Source organism: Glossina fuscipes, unplaced genomic scaffold (assembly GCF_014805625.2).
Source record: "Glossina fuscipes isolate IAEA_lab_2018 unplaced genomic scaffold, Yale_Gfus_2 3, whole genome shotgun sequence".
Taxonomy (NCBI): domain Eukaryota; kingdom Metazoa; phylum Arthropoda; class Insecta; order Diptera; family Glossinidae; genus Glossina; species Glossina fuscipes.
In genome coordinates this window covers 16,106,386-16,124,297 of record NW_023998417.1, presented here as the reverse complement: position 1 = coordinate 16,124,297, position 17,912 = coordinate 16,106,386, and the positions used below count along the sequence as shown (strand labels likewise).

The window sequence follows — 17,912 nt, the reverse complement described above, 5'->3', positions numbered from 1 at the left end:
CTATACTTTAGGGGCTATCGATGCGATACATATAACTTAAAAAAGTTAACATATCATAGCTGATGACGATAGCTAGAAATAACTGAGCACAATATGTTCGACGTTAAAGTGCGGTGCGGTATGAGCAACAGTTTACTTCGCCATACCATACAGCTCACACAACTGTAGTAAAATTGTAATAATGTAGCCGTCAAGCCTTAAGAAATCGTAACCTGTTTCGTGGGAACATTGCCTTGCCTGGCATCATGAGTTCATATTAATGTGTATGGAAAGAATAGCAAGAGAAAAAAACAAGCATTCAGTAATATGCACATGGTATATAGAGCGAATGTATATACGCGCTTACTCATTAGGCCATATAAACTGACCAAGTGTCTACGCTGGAGAGTGTAAGAAAGAAAAATTTTTTGGTAGCGTATGTGTTTTACACTTATTTCTTCGTGTGTGTGGTTTTGAGCCTTGTTAGTTTTAGTTTTTTTGTTTAGCTGAGCTCATAAATGAAACCTGTTAAATGAATGAAATGAAATGTTATTTCACTTGACTCAAGTCCATCTTCTATATTTGCACACACTAACACATGTAGACAAATGACACGCATGCACGCGATATACTTATATACACATACATAGTAATTTTTCTTGTTCTTTTTCCTCTCCTTTCTTCTTTTCAAACAACGTTTTTTTTGTTGTGTAGTTTGCTTTTATTGTGTTAGTTTATATACATAAACGTACGAGACTATTTTACTTAATTTCTTCTGATGGAATACTTAAATACTTTACTTTGCCTACATAAACTTTTTGCTGTTATTGCTGCTGTTGCTATAATGTGTTTTCAAGCGTTTGTTTTTTGTAGTGATTCGTTGTTCGTAACATGCCTTCTTGATTGTTTGTTTATTTGTTTTATATGTTGATGTGTGCTTGCGCTTTTCATGAACTCTCTTCAAATGCGTTTTTATTGTGGTCATTAACCAAAGTCGAGTGAGGCAAAAAAGAGTATTTTATATACGCAAGCACACAAAAACAAACTGAACATCACTGAATTTACGCCACCAACGGCAGCTACAGTAGAATTTAACTAAATGACTTTGTAATTTTTTGTAGTTTTTCGTTGTGTTATGCCATATTGTTGTTGTTGGTAATGGGTCATGTTTTTATGACAACCCAAAAACTGTTGTTGTTGTTGTTGTTTTTGTTGATAGTATTGATTATTGTTATTGGGCAGTTGGTCTTTTCTCCTGTCTGAGAAGCAAGTGAAACGACATGTATTTGTAAAAGCATGTGCATCATCGTTGCGAACTCACAATCTTCGGTGGCTTGCCTGGTATTTTTAATCAAGATCAGTACTAAAGATAACGTTTTGTTTTTAAGCAATCATGTTGAGCTCTTTTAAGTTTACGTTAATCTACAACAACTATAGTAACTGCTGCGAACAAAGTCAAATCTAAATAGCTTCTTTCCAATTTCATTTATAATGAAAAACGATGCATTAAAGTGGATATTTTATTCTTAGGAGCCGTAGAATATTATTGTAACACTGAAAACAAAGAAAAATTTATATGAGATCAACAATTTTGGAAATTGGTTAAATTCGATATTGAAATAAAGGTGCAATGATTTTCTCTTACGATAGGGAGAAGCGAAAACTGTTTTTATGATACGTGTGCGTTTCATTATGCAAACACGTAAACGCGCTCGCATTATGTAGCACTAAAGAATTAATATCATTACATTAGACCGTAGCTGTATAGAACAAGCTTTTTGCTGAAGAAGCGTTAGTAAAAGGGTATTTTGGAAAGAGTAAACGATATGAAATTTGCCGGAGCCCCTTCCATCTCAGTCCTTATTTAGCTTTTATCAGTCCCTTAAGATAAGCTCACCATAGGCCCAATCTTGGGTTACGTAGCTTCGGCTAAATTTAAGAGATTCCGTTATTGTTCTAACCCTTCCTAAGCTCATGCAATTAGATTAGAAGTGTTTTAAGCGTCCTCAGCTTGCATAATTTTTATAATTTTCTCATACAAGCAATTTGTAAATAACCGACGCTTAAAACACTTCTTCATTTTTAATTACCGCAACTTTAAGGGGTTAGGCTGATACTGACAACACTTCGCTCGAAGTTGTTGTTGTTTAGCTTCTTGCGGAACTTTAAGTTTGGCTATTAAGTTCTACTCTTTTGGAAAGTTTCCTCCAAACGAGTATAAACACTCTCTTCATTCAGCCAAAGAAGGCGCGCTGTAATTTTTAGTAAATTTCCGTTGATCGGATTTATAATTTCATCTGATGCTGTACTAAGCTTAAGAATGTCTACCTTAAATTTAAGGGATTATTTACCGGAGCTTGAACAAGAACACTCTCAGGTTTCTTGTACTTTATTTTGAATGAAAGTCCCTCTTTCAATATCATTCTTGCAGGTCAAACTATAGTCGAGCAAACTTTGCTTATACAGGTATGCGCTGTTCAATGTCAGTCTTTTCAACGTAACTGCTGTTGTTACTGTTCTTTGAACTTTAGTTTCATAATTCTGCGAAAAAATTTCGTTTTATGTTAAATCATGTAATTTGTCTTAAAACCTGTAATTTCTGCTGTTTTCTTTTTCTTTTCTTTTTAAAAAATTTCGAAACCAGGTTTATATCCATAAAAAGTTCGCTAAAAAAGACTTCAAACCATACAGGCATATATCCATAAATGTGCATAAATCCCTATTAAATTTTTAATGTTGTTTTGATGTTATTGTGAACGTTTGTGAACTGTTTTGTTTGCTGCATGTTTATGTTTTTTTGTTTGCTTTGATTTAAATTTTTGGTTTCCTCTTCATCTAAAAATTCCATCCATTCATACTTAGTGTATAATCTTTCGATTTAATTATGTTTGGTGAGTTATCCTTGACACTTTAGATGGGTTTATTTTGCCTTAATTGGAGAATTTAATATTAGGTGTTGAGGTTAGGCTATGCCGTGCGCATGTGTGCGGTTAGTCAAGCACTCAGTAAACATGTTTGACTGTTTTGGTGGCTCTTTAAAGCATTAAATTCAATTAAATTTTTTGTTGCATTTTAATTTCGTCGTGTTGAAGATCTAAGGTTTTTTTAAGTGCGTCTGATGTATTGATGTATTTGTTGTACTCATGTTGATTATTTAAATCTACAGTTTCTCATTTGCCACCATTATTTACCTCCCGATTGCTAATCGATCAATTGGTTATCAATTTATCAAAATTTATCAATAATTAGTATAGTATTGATGTGGAAAAAACAAAATTATAACGGGGTGAATTGACCAAGGCGATCGTAAAATGATGAGATAAATATGCGCTTATATAAATCTCCAATCATTCACTCGTTAATACATGCATATAGTTTTCACATAATCCGAAAGCGAAAATGTGAAGTAATAGAAAGAAGGAATAACAAAATTTGTATACAGTCATCGGTCTGTGCGAAAGGGTTGCTTTGCAACAAAAGTGTTGTTTTTTGCATTATTTTTTTCTGGAAACTTTTTTTTTATAAACTTACGCATGATGCATTTATGCAAATTTCTTTGCATAATTCCGCTTAATGTATAATAATATCATAAAAAACAACGTATCTTACATAACTGCCCGCGTGTGTGTGCATTTTATGGTATTTCATACGAATTTTGTACTTTTACAAATAATTTAATACCTGTCTGGCCAATCAACTTGAACATCCATCAATAAGTCTTTCATCACCACCTTGAATCATGTATAATGTGCCACAAACCTACAGCCTGAATGCATTGTGCTTAGCTGGTGTATGTATATATTTGTACGTAGTTTTATTTTAGATTTCTTGGCTGCCAATATCTGTTTTGTGGCGTTACCAGAGCGGGTCTTGGGATTATGACTTTTGTTTTTTTTTTCTGCAAAAGATTTAAAGCCTCATCAATACTTCTTTACTTCTCTTTTTCTTAATGTCCGTGACTTCTTTGTATATGTCCATGTAAATACTTCTTTATATACTCCACCCAACCGTAAAGGTTTGCAATGTTTCTTACTATTCCTTGTTATTTTTTATTTTTGCTTCACTTAAAAAGGTAAACGATTTTTTTATATTTTTGTTTAACTTCAGTATAGTTCGGCTTTGCTATCCGTCCGTTTGTGTTTTTCTCTTCATGATGTAAGTCACGATTATTGAAAAGTATTGTAGAATAATCGGAGTTTATATATTTTAAGTTACAAATAAACGTACGAAAACAGTAAATGCCTTCGTTTGTTTAGATGTATGTTCGTCCGTATATTTCGCATGCAGTGTGATTTCAATGAAACATTAAAAAATATCTTAAGCAATAAATAATAATGATTTCATTTGAGTTTCGTTTTTTTTACATTTTCTACCTTTACTCCTTCGGCTTTTCGTTAAGGCTAGAAGAAGCTTCTGCCAATCTATTAAAAATGAAAAAAGTCAGAAAAAAGTTAGAGAAACCATCGCATGTATAGCCAGGAGTCTTCAAGTTCGTGAGCAACCTGTAACTCGAAACTTTACATTCATTCTCTGCTAAAAGAACAGCACGTTTGAACATTTTATATAAACGGCAACAGCAACAGTAATAAAGACAACGACAACAGCAGTAAAAATTCGTGGTAAAAGAGTTATTTGTAAACTCTATCAATAGCCTTTCAATTTTTAATTTTTCGTTTTGCGTTTATTTTTCAACTTTTTCAATGAAGTCTCCTGAGGCGTCTTGATGGTTGTTGTCTTAGCATGCTCTGTGATTTGCATATAGTGAAAAGTGTAACGAGGTGCGTCAAAAAATTTGCATAAATTACTCGGCAACAAGTGCTTTAAATGTAATAAAATCGTTTATGTTAACACAATTTATTGCCAGAAACTATAAATGACTGAACGGGCATAAATTCATAATTGCAATAATAACTAAAGATTGTCATTTAAATATTAATGCTTACTGTTAGGTGCTTGCATTAATTTTAGTCGTTTTCACTTGAAAAAAGCCTTTATAGACAAAAATTGGTATAATATACACTAATCAATATATTTTCCTTAATTTACTACAACTTTTTCTCATCGCGTCGAAAGAACGTTATTGGTTTGATGGCGATCCATTTTTGCACTTTTTCAACTTTGCGGAGCCGCCTGCCAGCCAAACCATGCTGCATCGATGGGAACGAGTGGTATTTAGAAAGCGGATTGTCTGATGAGTACGATAGGTGTCGCAGAACTTTCGACTCAAGCTGGCTCTTCTTCGCAAACCCAGATCGCAAGATCGTCGTAGTAGATCCACTTTCACCGCCAGTCACTTTACGTCACAGACAACTCTTCTTTTTTTGCTTTGCCAGCAATGAAACCACGGTGTTGAAACGATTCGAAATAGCTTTTAACAAGTAAGCCGTCCGAATGTTCTTTGAGGGTTTGGGCTGGGTTTTCGTCTCATAAGACTTGTGGTTCAGGCTCCTCGAAGTTTTTGTCATAGTGTGTAAAAATCATCACTTTTACAAAATCGGTAATTGGGAAGTGATGGAGCAACGTCACCATATACTGCTGAACATGTGTGATGGGCTTCGCCAACAGATTTCTTCAAATTAAACAAAGAAAGTAATGAAGGCCCAAAATGCAATTTTGAGCGCTGTAAGATTGGCGTCGTCGTATCCTGAATAAATCAATAATATGTGCAATCTATATATACAATCTCTAGAAAAAGACTAAAATCATCGAATTAACCCGTTGTGGACACTGGTATTTCCCATCATTTTATCTATTTTATTAATAGAAATTGCTGACTAAAATTAACGCAAGCACCTTATATAATTAATGACACATTATTGCATAAAGTGCTCTCCAGGTGGTTTATTAAGTGCATGGGATTGCACAGCTTAACGGTAACAGCAATATAACAAACACTTTCTATTAAAACGCTACATCTGCACTGTAATGTAACAAAAGACTTAAGACAAAAACTATCACTACCATGGCAACAATAAACAGAAAAAAATGCAAGGTACGCTCTTCTACTTCACGTTTTGTTCCAATTAACAATTTACATGCCTTTTAATTCCATGTCGCTTTGTAAGAATGCAAAAGTCATGTTAAAGGCAACTTTAATGTCTGCGTGTGCTTGTATGTGTGAATCGTTGTGCTTGTTTGTACATATTCGCATTAACTGAGGTGGTATGGCATAATTAACCAACAAATGAATCCGAGTATAATCATGAAATTATACACACGTTCGACTGTCTGTCTCTCTGTCTGTCGGACTCTTAGGTAATGTGACTGCGCTGAAGTCTTCATTTGGTTTGTAATAAAAAAAAATTAACCTTGCAGTGAAATATTTTCAATTTAATTTTGAGTAAACGTTCATTTTCTAAATTTATGCACTTTCTAATAAATGCACTGCAAAAATGGATCCTTCAGAAACTTTCTTCTCTAATCCGCAGTTGTGAAAGAATTCTTAACATAAAGCACATTCTTTGGCACTGCCTACATTTTGCCTTTGTTAGAAGAATCTCATTCGAAACAACTAATCCCATTGTCGTGTTGAAATTAGCCGTATAATGTAATATCTCTTCAATTTGTATGTCACTTTATTAAAACCAATAGGTTCAATACCTAATTTTCTCTTTTACAATAGAGCCAATAGCCTACGTTGTTACGGCTCAATTTTTCATATTTTAGTCTAAATATTTATTTCATTAGTTTAAAAAAAAGAAAGTAAGAAAGTTACATTCCACGTGGACTGAATTTCGCATACCCACAACAATGCTTTTCGTATTCTATTCTCCGAATTTTTTTATTTGGCATCCATATCGCTGGTACTATTAAGGAAAAATTAATCTACCAGATCGCGATGTCTACTATATTCATTTTAGAATTGATCCATTTTTAGACAGACAATGTATCTTCAATTAAGCAATGTACATTATGGTTTGAAACACTCTGTCTTGTTTGTCTTATAATAAATAAGCATAAAACCTCAAAAAAGTAAAGATTAGATAGAGTGTTTCGTAAAATAAATGTGGAAGATTTCAGCCCTTTAACTTTTATAGTTTCTAAGTATCGAGCAAAAACCCCCAAAATTTTTGTTAAGAAAAACAGAGTTGCGTTCAGTTTTCGCTCCACTGCGGGCCTCTGCTCTGAGCAATTTGGCCACTTCCAATGTTTCCATCAAATTTGAAATCGACATCTTTATTCTTGCGACCACCAGATAGCCGGCAACACACCAAACAGACACACGAATAGACAGATATAGGTTTCATCGATTTAGAATTGCACGCTGATCAAGAATATATACGCTTTATAGGAGCTCTGAAATTCCCTTTTAGGTGTTACATGCATTATGAAAAGGAACAAAACTAGTCTGCCGCCATCCTTCAGTGATGGGTATAATAATAATAATAGTGAAACTTTAATTTCGTTTAACGCAATCCTATCCTCCTATCATACATATTAATATAATTCCCGCCCGGCGATGTGTTGTACGAGACGACATTTGAATCGAGCTTCTTTGGGAAATATGAAATTTACTTAGTGTAATTAGCAGTTTACTCTAGCTCCAGCAAGATTTAGTCGAAAACTTAATTAATATATCTTCTAAAATTTTTTTGTGGAAAATTTTTCACATTCAACCAAAAATTTTTCCAAAATTTCTTTGTTTGAAGGAAACATAAAATTAAAAATTGAAGACAAATTAACGTTTTCAGCAAAATTGAACATATTTTGAACCTACAATGGACAACGCACCTGGTGATTGAATCAATACAATTTTTAGTATAAACATCAAATAAGTCAGAAATGATATTTCATATTGCATAACTTTGTGGCCTTCGGTGAAAATACTTCCTAATGCCTAAGCCGCCTTCCATTTATCAACACAGACAAAAGTTGATTTTATTTTTGTGCACTTATTAATCGATTTATAGGATTTTTACTCTGTAAGCGTTTATACGCATTTTAAAAACATGTGTGCGGCTGCGTATATGTTCTTCTAAGAGTGAGTTTATTAATATTGAAAGCATTTCAATATTCCCATGAGATGAATAACGCACCTAGGTAGTAGCGATCGCGTCACGCACAACCACACATAAAGAGATTAACTCAAAGCTGCCTTGATAAAGATTATAATAAATATAACGACGATATTTGATCGTTTTGTATACCAATCGTATCCAATTTTATTCTTTTGTTTAAAAAGCGAAAACGAAAACGCTCGCCACAACCGAACACAGACTCTTTGTCGAGTTTCAAACTTGTATACAAAATTAGGTGTGAATTATTTATTTTCTTGTTTTCCAAATAAAATAATTATCTATGGAGATAAAGGAAGACATTATTGGGTGATGATGTTTAATGGTTGGCAAATTGCTATATATGTGTGTGTGTGTGGAAGATGCTGCCCGAAATAGCACCATCTAACTTAACACTGTCTCCATTAACATAATTAATTTACTAATCAATCTTTGTTGTATTCACTATAGAAAAATTGGACTTAGTTATTTTGTCGTTCTGTTTGTACCACAAAAAGTACGCAATAAATACATTATTAAGTAATTGTATGTATCTTCTTGTTACGCATGAGATTTGGCATCTGAATTACTTGCTGAGCAGCAAAAATATTGAAAATTGCTCTTTTAATCGGTTGTATTTCATAGATCAACATGACCTAAGTAATAAAAAAGTGCCGTCTCAACGAAAATTTCATTTTCAATATAGTTTTATCAAGAGACTGCACATTAGATTTGATTCCAATATTAAATTTGCGAAAATAATCACGATGAAGACATATCGATCGCACGATTGATACGATTCTTATTAAAGAAGATATTGTTGATGTTGGTGGGTACCCAAGATTCGTTTCGAAACGTTTATCCCCCTCGCTTCAAGCTAAGTTCAGGCAGCACTTATTAATGAAATCTATATAAAATTTATAACGATATTTATTAGATAAATAACAATTTACAAAAAAAGGTATTTTAAATACATTGCTTATGCAAATTAATGTTTTAAGTTAACTTTGCGTTAACTTTTTGCTTTTCTTGTTTTTAATTTTAATTGTGATTTATAATTTCGTAACATGTAAACACGCATATCTGTATGTGTGTGTGCGTGCGCTTAGTCAGTTAAACGATATATGCAAGTTTTTAATTTTAATTATTGTTTGCTTCTACATAATACATTCGCTCCTTGAGCGAAAGAGAAAAGATATTAATTTAATTTATTGGGTTAAATTAGTGAAAGAAGGTCTCATTTGCATATACATTTTTCTATTGTTTAACAAACATTCTTTTTTTTTTTATTTGTTTTGAAATTTTATTTTAGTGGGAAATTTATGATTATGGTTTCCACTTAATTTATAGATGATGTTTAAATTTGGTGACATATCTGTACATGCCCTGCAATGTTCATACAATTGGTTGAAAATTATTATAGTTTCATATTCCTGTTCTTAATTTACATATTAAGATCTATCTGCAGGGGATGATAAATCTTCAACTAACAAATATCTTTTGCTTTAGATTTGCTTCATAAATTCTTACCGAACATGAAAAGGTCTTGTAAAAATTTTGTAAAATTGATTAAAAAGTCCTATTTAGAAATTTCATAGGAGTAGAGTTTTGTTTAAAAAATAAAACAGATTTTTCCGATTTTTTCTTTATTGTAATTAGTCGAAAGTATTTAAACAAACTGCACCGTGCTTATTTAAACTTATTTCAGTCTTTATAGTGTTTAATTATAGGAAGATTGGTTTTACCACTTAACGTTCTATTGTGAAGCTATCAGTGTTTCACCACGTCCAAGTAAAAAGAAAAGCCAATAACAATTTGTAGCCTTTTTTGGACAGAGGACTTAGAAAAAAAAAACTAAAAAAAATGATAAAATATGAGAGGCATGTTCAAATGGAAAAAGAGATTATTTGTCGCCGAAAACTGCTTGACGAACAACAATACGCACACGGTGTAGATATTTTAGTTGTTACCCCCTATTCTCGGCGAAGAGAACGCACCATGGCGTACTCAACTGGGGCTTCAGGAGTAGCTCCCAGATTTCTCTACTAAGCGGTTATGGAGGCCAAAGATTTATTTGCAAATTTGCGAGTTATTCAGTTGGCCAGAGAAAGTATTGCATAATTGAGAGTACTGCAGAGAAATGTTGAATGGCAACATAGGATGAATCCAAAAAGTTCGAAGTATGCGACCACGGCGATCAGAATGCCTAAATTCTTACTTCGGCTGAGCAGTGCCCAGGAGTCAATTAGGCGCTAGCTTTGTCTGATTAGGGCCTGGATGGCAGTGTGCACAAGTTCATTTTGAAGGGTATCTATGATGTTTCTTTAGAACGAGTGGGAAAGAAAGAGTGTAAATACATTTAACAGAATATCTTAGAATTTATTTGCTCACGACATGAGAATAGATGTAGGATACTATGTGTTGTTAATTATTATTAATATTACTATTACCTCTGACAGCATATGAATTTCTTGTGAAAATACCTACTCGTCAGCTGAGACCATAACCGTAAACTGAAGTATTAATCAGAAGCACGATCTGGTGACCACAGATTTCAGTGCTAGTAAAGGGTTTTGTTTCGCGTTATCTTATTGCTTTGCGTATTGTGACCGGTTGGCTTTTAAAACAGGCCTCTTGTTGTTGTTGGTAGGACCGCGTTTTTGGCAACTTATAATGTATCCTCTCGAATATAGATCATGACTATGGCACTGTTTTCACATTTGATCGATTCAGTGATCTTCTCACTACCATCATAGTTATTTGCATTGTCACCACTCAATTCAGGACTGTCTTTCACTTCAGAGTGATTACACATACGCTTTTAAACTTAGAGGTAATTCTGTGGCATCGAAAAATCACACTGTTGTCCAATAAGACACAGCTATAGTTATGTTGTCTTTAGAAAATCTGCAAAAGTATCTTAGTTACTAGACAGAGTAAACTTTAGGGACTTCATCACTTTGTGTTTGCTGAAATAGACATCAAAGTGCAATTGTATCGCACAGGTATTGTATTGTGCAGGTATTATAAATAACGAGTTGCTCATATGTAACTTTACAATAAAAATTCAAAAAGTAGAAAGAACTCCTTTAGATACAGATGTTCAACTCATAAATTAATTTATTTTCATTAAAGCGATAATTCATTCATACATTGACAAAATGCGGCTGTCATATATTCCCTTTTCATAATCGCCGTGTGGTCATTAAAAATTTTAAGAGAAAGAGAAGCAATCATAAATTAATTTCTGGTTTTCTTCATTAACCATTAAATATTCTGTACATGTTGCAATGAGTTGTAAAACATCATCTAAAATATCGAAAAAACGAAATCAATGCAATGTATGTTTGTTTGCTTTCGTCGCTATGCGCCGCTTTCAAGTTTATACTTTTGTTAAACATCAGAATACACCACTTGACCATATCTTGATCGTTTTTCTATATAAATGTACATACATTGGCGGTTATATTTACCAGTTAAATGATTATGGTGATATTCAAAGGTAGACAGTCAAAGGTAGAAATGTATTTATAAGTTTGTTCGTTGAGTTCTTCTCTTTTATTTTACCGGAGAGAATAAATGCTTGCATAATTGCATATCTTACCAACACGATCGGGACAAACTCGCTTATTTCGCTTGATCATGAATATTAATAATGTTTTAAATATGCCAGTATTTAATATATATGTATGTATATTTGACTTTTTTTATATTATTTTTTGTCGTACTACTATACTATTGCTTTTTGGTTTAATGTAAGTGGTTCGCTGGTGAAAGACACCGTGATGCTGCTATAAAAATAAAAGGATATACATCAAGATATATTTCCCTGTAGCAGCATAGGAAATCAGTTGCCTTTTAGAAAAAGCATATAACAGTAGATTTTGTCAATGAAACAATTCAGCGACGCGCGCTTGTGAAAAAATTGTGAACGGGAATTTTGCTTTTTTACCTACTTTTGACGTGCAATGAGTTTTCAAAATTAAATAAAAGTACATTTCAAAATCTTTCAATTATTTCATTCATAAAATGTTTATCATTGCCCACTTATTGGTTATTGAGTTCATCAATTGTTTATATCTGAATAATTTTAAGTATACGACCGACAATTTTTCTCCCATATTTTAAAATTTTTCCCTTTGATTTTCCTCTTTTTCTTCTGTGTCTTCTACTATTTGCATATAGTGTGTACATTTTTTTTTGTTATCATTGAGTTAAATTTAGCTAAAGTACATGTCTTTAAACTCAAATTCAATTCCACGTATTATCGACGTGAGCCAAAACAATAAAATGATTTTGATTTTTTCTTTATTCATTCAACTTCTCAAAACACTTGCAACATCACGAAAGATCCTATAAAGCATATATATCCTTGATCAACAACAAATTCTGAATCGATCTCAACATGTCCGGCTGTGGAATGTCAAACTTGGTAGAAAATTTGAAAGTTCTTACAGCACATTGAAAATTAAGAAAACTGCTCAAAAGTTGCGCCTAATGTATTACGTAAACTGACTTGGAAACGTTTGTTTTGCAAAAGATATAAAAAGTTGGTTTTTCGCTCATTATTACTACGTCAGAAAAATTTACGAAAATTTGAACGTATTTTCTACGAGCGATATTGCAATACCTGTACAAGAATTGGAGAACTATCTCACGCCTACCTAATAAAAAATATAATTTTGTTTTCAATATCTTTATAACGTACTTTTTCAAATACGGAATGCACCCAACCATGCATTTTTGTGCCACTGTCCATCTGTCCGTTTGCCCGACTGCGTAGTATCTGTGTTAAACATTCTCCCGTTCGCAAGAATGAACATATCGCCTACACATTTGCAAAAGGATTCGAAAATGCTTTAAACCGGTAAAAGAACACACCTAAAGTGTCTACATGCCTACGCAACAAAAACAGAGAACATATTTGTTTTCCCCGTTTTTTGCTCGTCACTAATAAACAACGAGGGATGCACACTATATATTTCCACTTTTATTCTAAGCAAGTATGAGAAGTATATTCGGCCATGACCGCATCTTTTTATACCTATAACCGTTCTCCCTAACTAAAAGGACTAAAGAAAAAGAAAAGGGCTACGTTTTCATAATCTATAAATTTGGGGAAACAACATCTTTTGCACCTCTTGCGGATATGTTTTAAGATCTCAGCTTTGTTGCTAAAACCGAATTATTGCAATGCATAAATAATTGCCTAAATGAATTTTAGGTCACATCAATATTAAATCATAAAATGATGTCAATAATATTATGTTTAAAGAGCTACACCAAAAGGAAGTGTAACGATTGTAATATAATAAAACAACAATAATTCTGTTTTAAAAAAAAGCTTGTTGTCTGAAAATACGGAAATCATGTACTTTACTAAATATGCAAACGCTAATTGGTCGAGGAGACTAATCTACAAAACTAAAAAAAAATTGAAAAAATATAAGTAAACGTTTACATAAATGACCCCAACCTAAAAATAAATACAAAAGCTTAAGTAGAAAAAGGAAAGTAAAGGCACACTTAAGTTATGTTTTAGACAAACGAGCAATTAGATAGACAAGTGCTTGATTTATCACGTTTGCAGAAACTTATTCGCGGCTCGTCTTCTTTTTTTTTATTTAAATATATGCGAATAGAATAATGTGTAACATGACATGATCTTATTTGTAACTAATTTAATTGCCATGCACTGTAAGCACTGTAAGCATTGCGGGCCGCATAATGACATACATTTGCACGCTTATGTGCAGGTACGAATGTGTGTGGTATTAATTGAAAAGCACTTAGTAAACTGTGTACGGAAGAAGATGCATGAGAGATGGATGTTTGGATAATCTCTCTTCTCTGCCTTCACCGCATTTATGCTGGACACTTTTTAATATTTTAATTGCTTCATCGACCAGAGTAGCTTTTTTGTCTTGTCAACACTTGCTCCTAATGAAATTCCTTATAATCATTTTTCACTGCCTCTAGGTCTAGGTTAGAAGGAAAAGCAACCGAGGAAAAAAGTTCAAATAATTTATTTAAATAAAAAGCATTGCTTAAGTTAGACGAAGGTAGCAAACCGAGGTAGAGCAAATTAGCATATATATATATATATATATATATATATATATATATATATATAATATATATTACTAACTGGAATTTCGGTGTTGTGGTTGGCTGTGCATGCCACACATGATCACGACGATGATACAAGTGGTCGTCTTGTCAGTATGCTAAGTTGCTGCCGATGTTTTGAGACGCATATCGAACTAGAGACAAGCAAAAACAGTCGTAGATATGTGCGATGCTTTGAGAAAGCAGAACACGAATGAATAGCCACAGTTGGCGCTTGGCATTGCACAAATACATTCAGAGAAATGGACTTTCATTTCATTTCCAATACTCAACCGCTTGGGCTAGAAAAACAAAAAAAAATATATATATCTTAAATGAGAGGTTTCCTGGCTTCCAGCTGGGCAACGTCGTTCAAATTTAATTGCTTTAAAGGCTCAACTGCATAAAAATGTACGACATGCACACACGTACCCATAAATTGTACAGCGTCTAAAGCTTTAAATCGTTATCTCTCTCAAGTCATAATGTAATCTTGCCCCTTTTCATTTGAACGTCATACACTTCATGTAATTCATACTAAAGGTATTCAGGTTTTATTTTAGTTTTTGCTCATCTTGTTGTTGTATGCTGTGATATATATTCTCTATGCTTCCATTAGTTTTTAATTTTTTTTTCTTTTTAAACTTAAACCGCCATCAACATCATCTATCTCTGTATTGATGTGATGCTTGTGGTACACAGTGTTTTCGAGCATGTTTCCACACCATGAATTGCCATAAATCTAACATTTCTCTTGTTAATAAAGGCCGCATCTGGTAACATCTATCAAAACAACAACGGTTTTCTGTATACTTCGCTTTTAACATATGCTTTGCGAAAAAAACAAACTGAGCATTTAAGAAACCAACTGGGAATCATCATCGTGTTGCTTGAGCCTGTGGTTACGGATATTTAGATTAGATTAGCAAAACTAAAAACGTAGAACACAAGTATATAAATTTTTAATTGCAAAGTATTTTTTTCTTATTCAAGATGATTTTACATCTTTCTAATCATCTGCACATAAATTGATAAAGCGTTAAAATGCAATAACCCGACATTTAAATTAAATTTCAAATGATCGTACAGGATAAAATAATCTATGGCAAACGCGAGATTCTAAAATGCTGAATTAATTATGTGCATTGTTAGGTAAAAGGATGAAAAGCTCAAATTTCGAGTAATAGCATTTTCATTACTGGATATGCAGATGCACATGATCGTATTGATTCTAAAATCTACTTGTGAGTATTATAAAGAGGATCATGAACAGTGATTTATTATTTGCTGATCTGCAGTGTTAGTCTTCTCGCTAAGGGCTTTAGTAATTTGCATTGCTTTGGTAAATTTAGACTTTATATTTTAAACAATATGAGAGCGGTCAATGTTATTAAAAGAGATAAGGAAAAGAAGGAAATTTCCATTTAATTCATGCGGGTTCCTCTCAAAGCGTAGCTTGTTTTTCTCAGCTTGACAGAAAGTTCATTGACATCAATGTCAGTTTTAATGCCCTTGCCTTCAGTCCTTAAACAGTTACGTATATTTGCTTACATCTAAAAAGTTCATATTTTATGGGAAGAGTTTTTTGAATTTCGAGAAAAAAGAGTCGGAAGACAGGCAGTGCAAAATTAGGTAAGCGCGGCCTTGCGAAAATATCTGAATTGAATATCTTATGTCAAAGCGCCCAAAGATTCCAATGCGCTATTAGAAAGTGTATTATGGTAAATCAAAAATTAAGAGTACTTCGTTCATAATTCTGGCGCAACGCGCAAAATGTGTTCCCTGGTAACAGTATATAGTGCTGCACACGATGAAATTCGAAGAAAACGTAGCCTTACTTTTCCTTGACCATAGTGGTATTTGTTAGTTAGCAGACGAAGAAGTTAGTAAAGTTTTTAACAGCTGCTTGCTCTCTTTAAAGATGGGATGAAAGTGAATAAGAGTTTACCCTATCGTATTCGCGAGGTTTCAAGTAAAACGTTCTCATTGGGTAGGGACATATGTCCCATTGCGTCTAAGACAACTGGAATGCACGACTTTATTTCTAAGATTAACCGATTTACACCCAGCTATGAGATACTTCGTTGTTTTGTACTACAAGTGGTTACAATTGGTCAAGGAATGTGTTTGCTGTTATTTAAGTTAGCAATTATTTTAAAAGATAAATGAAAAGGTTATGTAATCATAAAAACATATTTAATATTATTACATATCTTGTAGAACATTCTAACATAGTAGTTTCTGTATGAACTGTTACTTAGTTGTATTGAATGAAATGTAAAATAATTCTTAGTAATAAAGACTCAACATTTTTTTATTTTTTCGTTAAAATCTTGGCACCCAGAGCAAGAGTCTTCAAATTTGATTGGCAATGAATAGGTTAAAAGTGTTTTCTAAATGACTATCCCGAATACTGGGACGCATATACGAAAATATTTGCTAATTAGCTGCAGCATATCTATCACATATTTTACAACGCCATAACGTTACAACGTTACAACGTTACAGTTTTTGTCTTCTATCTATTTGTTTCATGCATGCGCAACACAACGTTCCGCCAAAGAATTTCCTAAAAAACGACTTTGATTCTCCAATTTCACTTCAAACCTTAGAAATTAAAACCACAGCTCTGACATCGTTTAAATCTTAATAGTTTTTCTTAAGTCGCGCAATTCTTTTCAATTATCTGATCTTTTCACGTTTTTGTACTTAAATTAATTTGCTTTATTCACTCTAGCACTGACACAACAATATTTGCAAACATTCAATGCATTGCAACGCAAATACGAAAAGAAATCGTTGTTTTAAACAACACATTAGTGCTGTCACCAACTTAGCTTCCGTTTTAACCTTTTCGCTTTGTTTTGTTTTTCAAATATAATCAAAAGTTTTATTTAACAGAATGAATAACGTACGTTTGGCTATTCCTTTAGCTGTTCGCTAATTTCCGAGTAAATGTGTCCATTAAGAGTAAAGAATACAAGCTACTGTTATGTTTTAAATTAAAAAGAAAAACTGCAGTCGCCTCGAAAACAAATTGACAAAATAATTTAACCTTATTTAACCTTCATTTAACCTGTAAGAAAAGTGTACAACACCTTTTACATACTTTTAGATGCTAAAAGATCTGAGTAGCTCCACATATTATATATATATATATATATTTTACATAACATTGCCTCTGCTTTCTGTTTTTAACTGCATTTCTTTTAATTCAATTACAGAAATCGTTTACATTAATTCTACAGGCGTTGGATATGTACAACACATCGTATCCAGGTAATTATATGCTTTTCCTTTACATAATTTTACAGATCAAGGCGACTAGTAGGCAGCTAGCAAAATAAAACCAAGACAAATGTGTGACCAATTAAAAGTCGAAAATGTGTTAAAGTCTCTAGATGATTGGTGGAAAAAGGGGTGAAATATTTAATTAGGCAAAATTCACAAGTGTGGCTTTTTTCGCTTCGCTCTACGTTTTTCGGGAAACTGCCCTCCTTCTCCTCGCTTGCGACTTAAGAGTCTTAATAACAATAAAATTTAACTTTTAATTTACCAGAAAAAAAATTTAACTAAACTATTGGAAAATTTTAATGCTTTTTTCCTTTACAATTGTAATTTTCTCTCCTTTACGTAAACTCTTTTCGTTGCTGTGGATGGGACCAATTGGTTGATGCGAATGTGGTTTGTACCTGAACTTGTCTTGTTTGCTATTTGGACGCCAACGTTGATTTTTTTGCAATTACTCTAACACAACTGCTTGCATGAACGTTGCCTTAAACAAAACTAAATCTACAACTCCGCCAACAACAACAAAAAATTGCAATGTAA

The 17,912-nt window shown here is 33.0% G+C and overlaps 1 protein-coding gene across 1 annotated transcript in view; it reads left to right on the top strand.

Moving 5' to 3' along the window:
- Window positions 1–17,912, top strand: part of LOC119635022 (protein serrate) — a 74,311-nt gene that overhangs the window by 17,628 nt on the left and 38,771 nt on the right. The window contains exon 4 of the mRNA XM_038029530.1: window positions 17,306–17,360. Within this exon, the coding sequence (XP_037885458.1) occupies window positions 17,306–17,360 (55 nt within the window). The remainder of the gene's footprint in view (window positions 1–17,305; window positions 17,361–17,912) is intronic.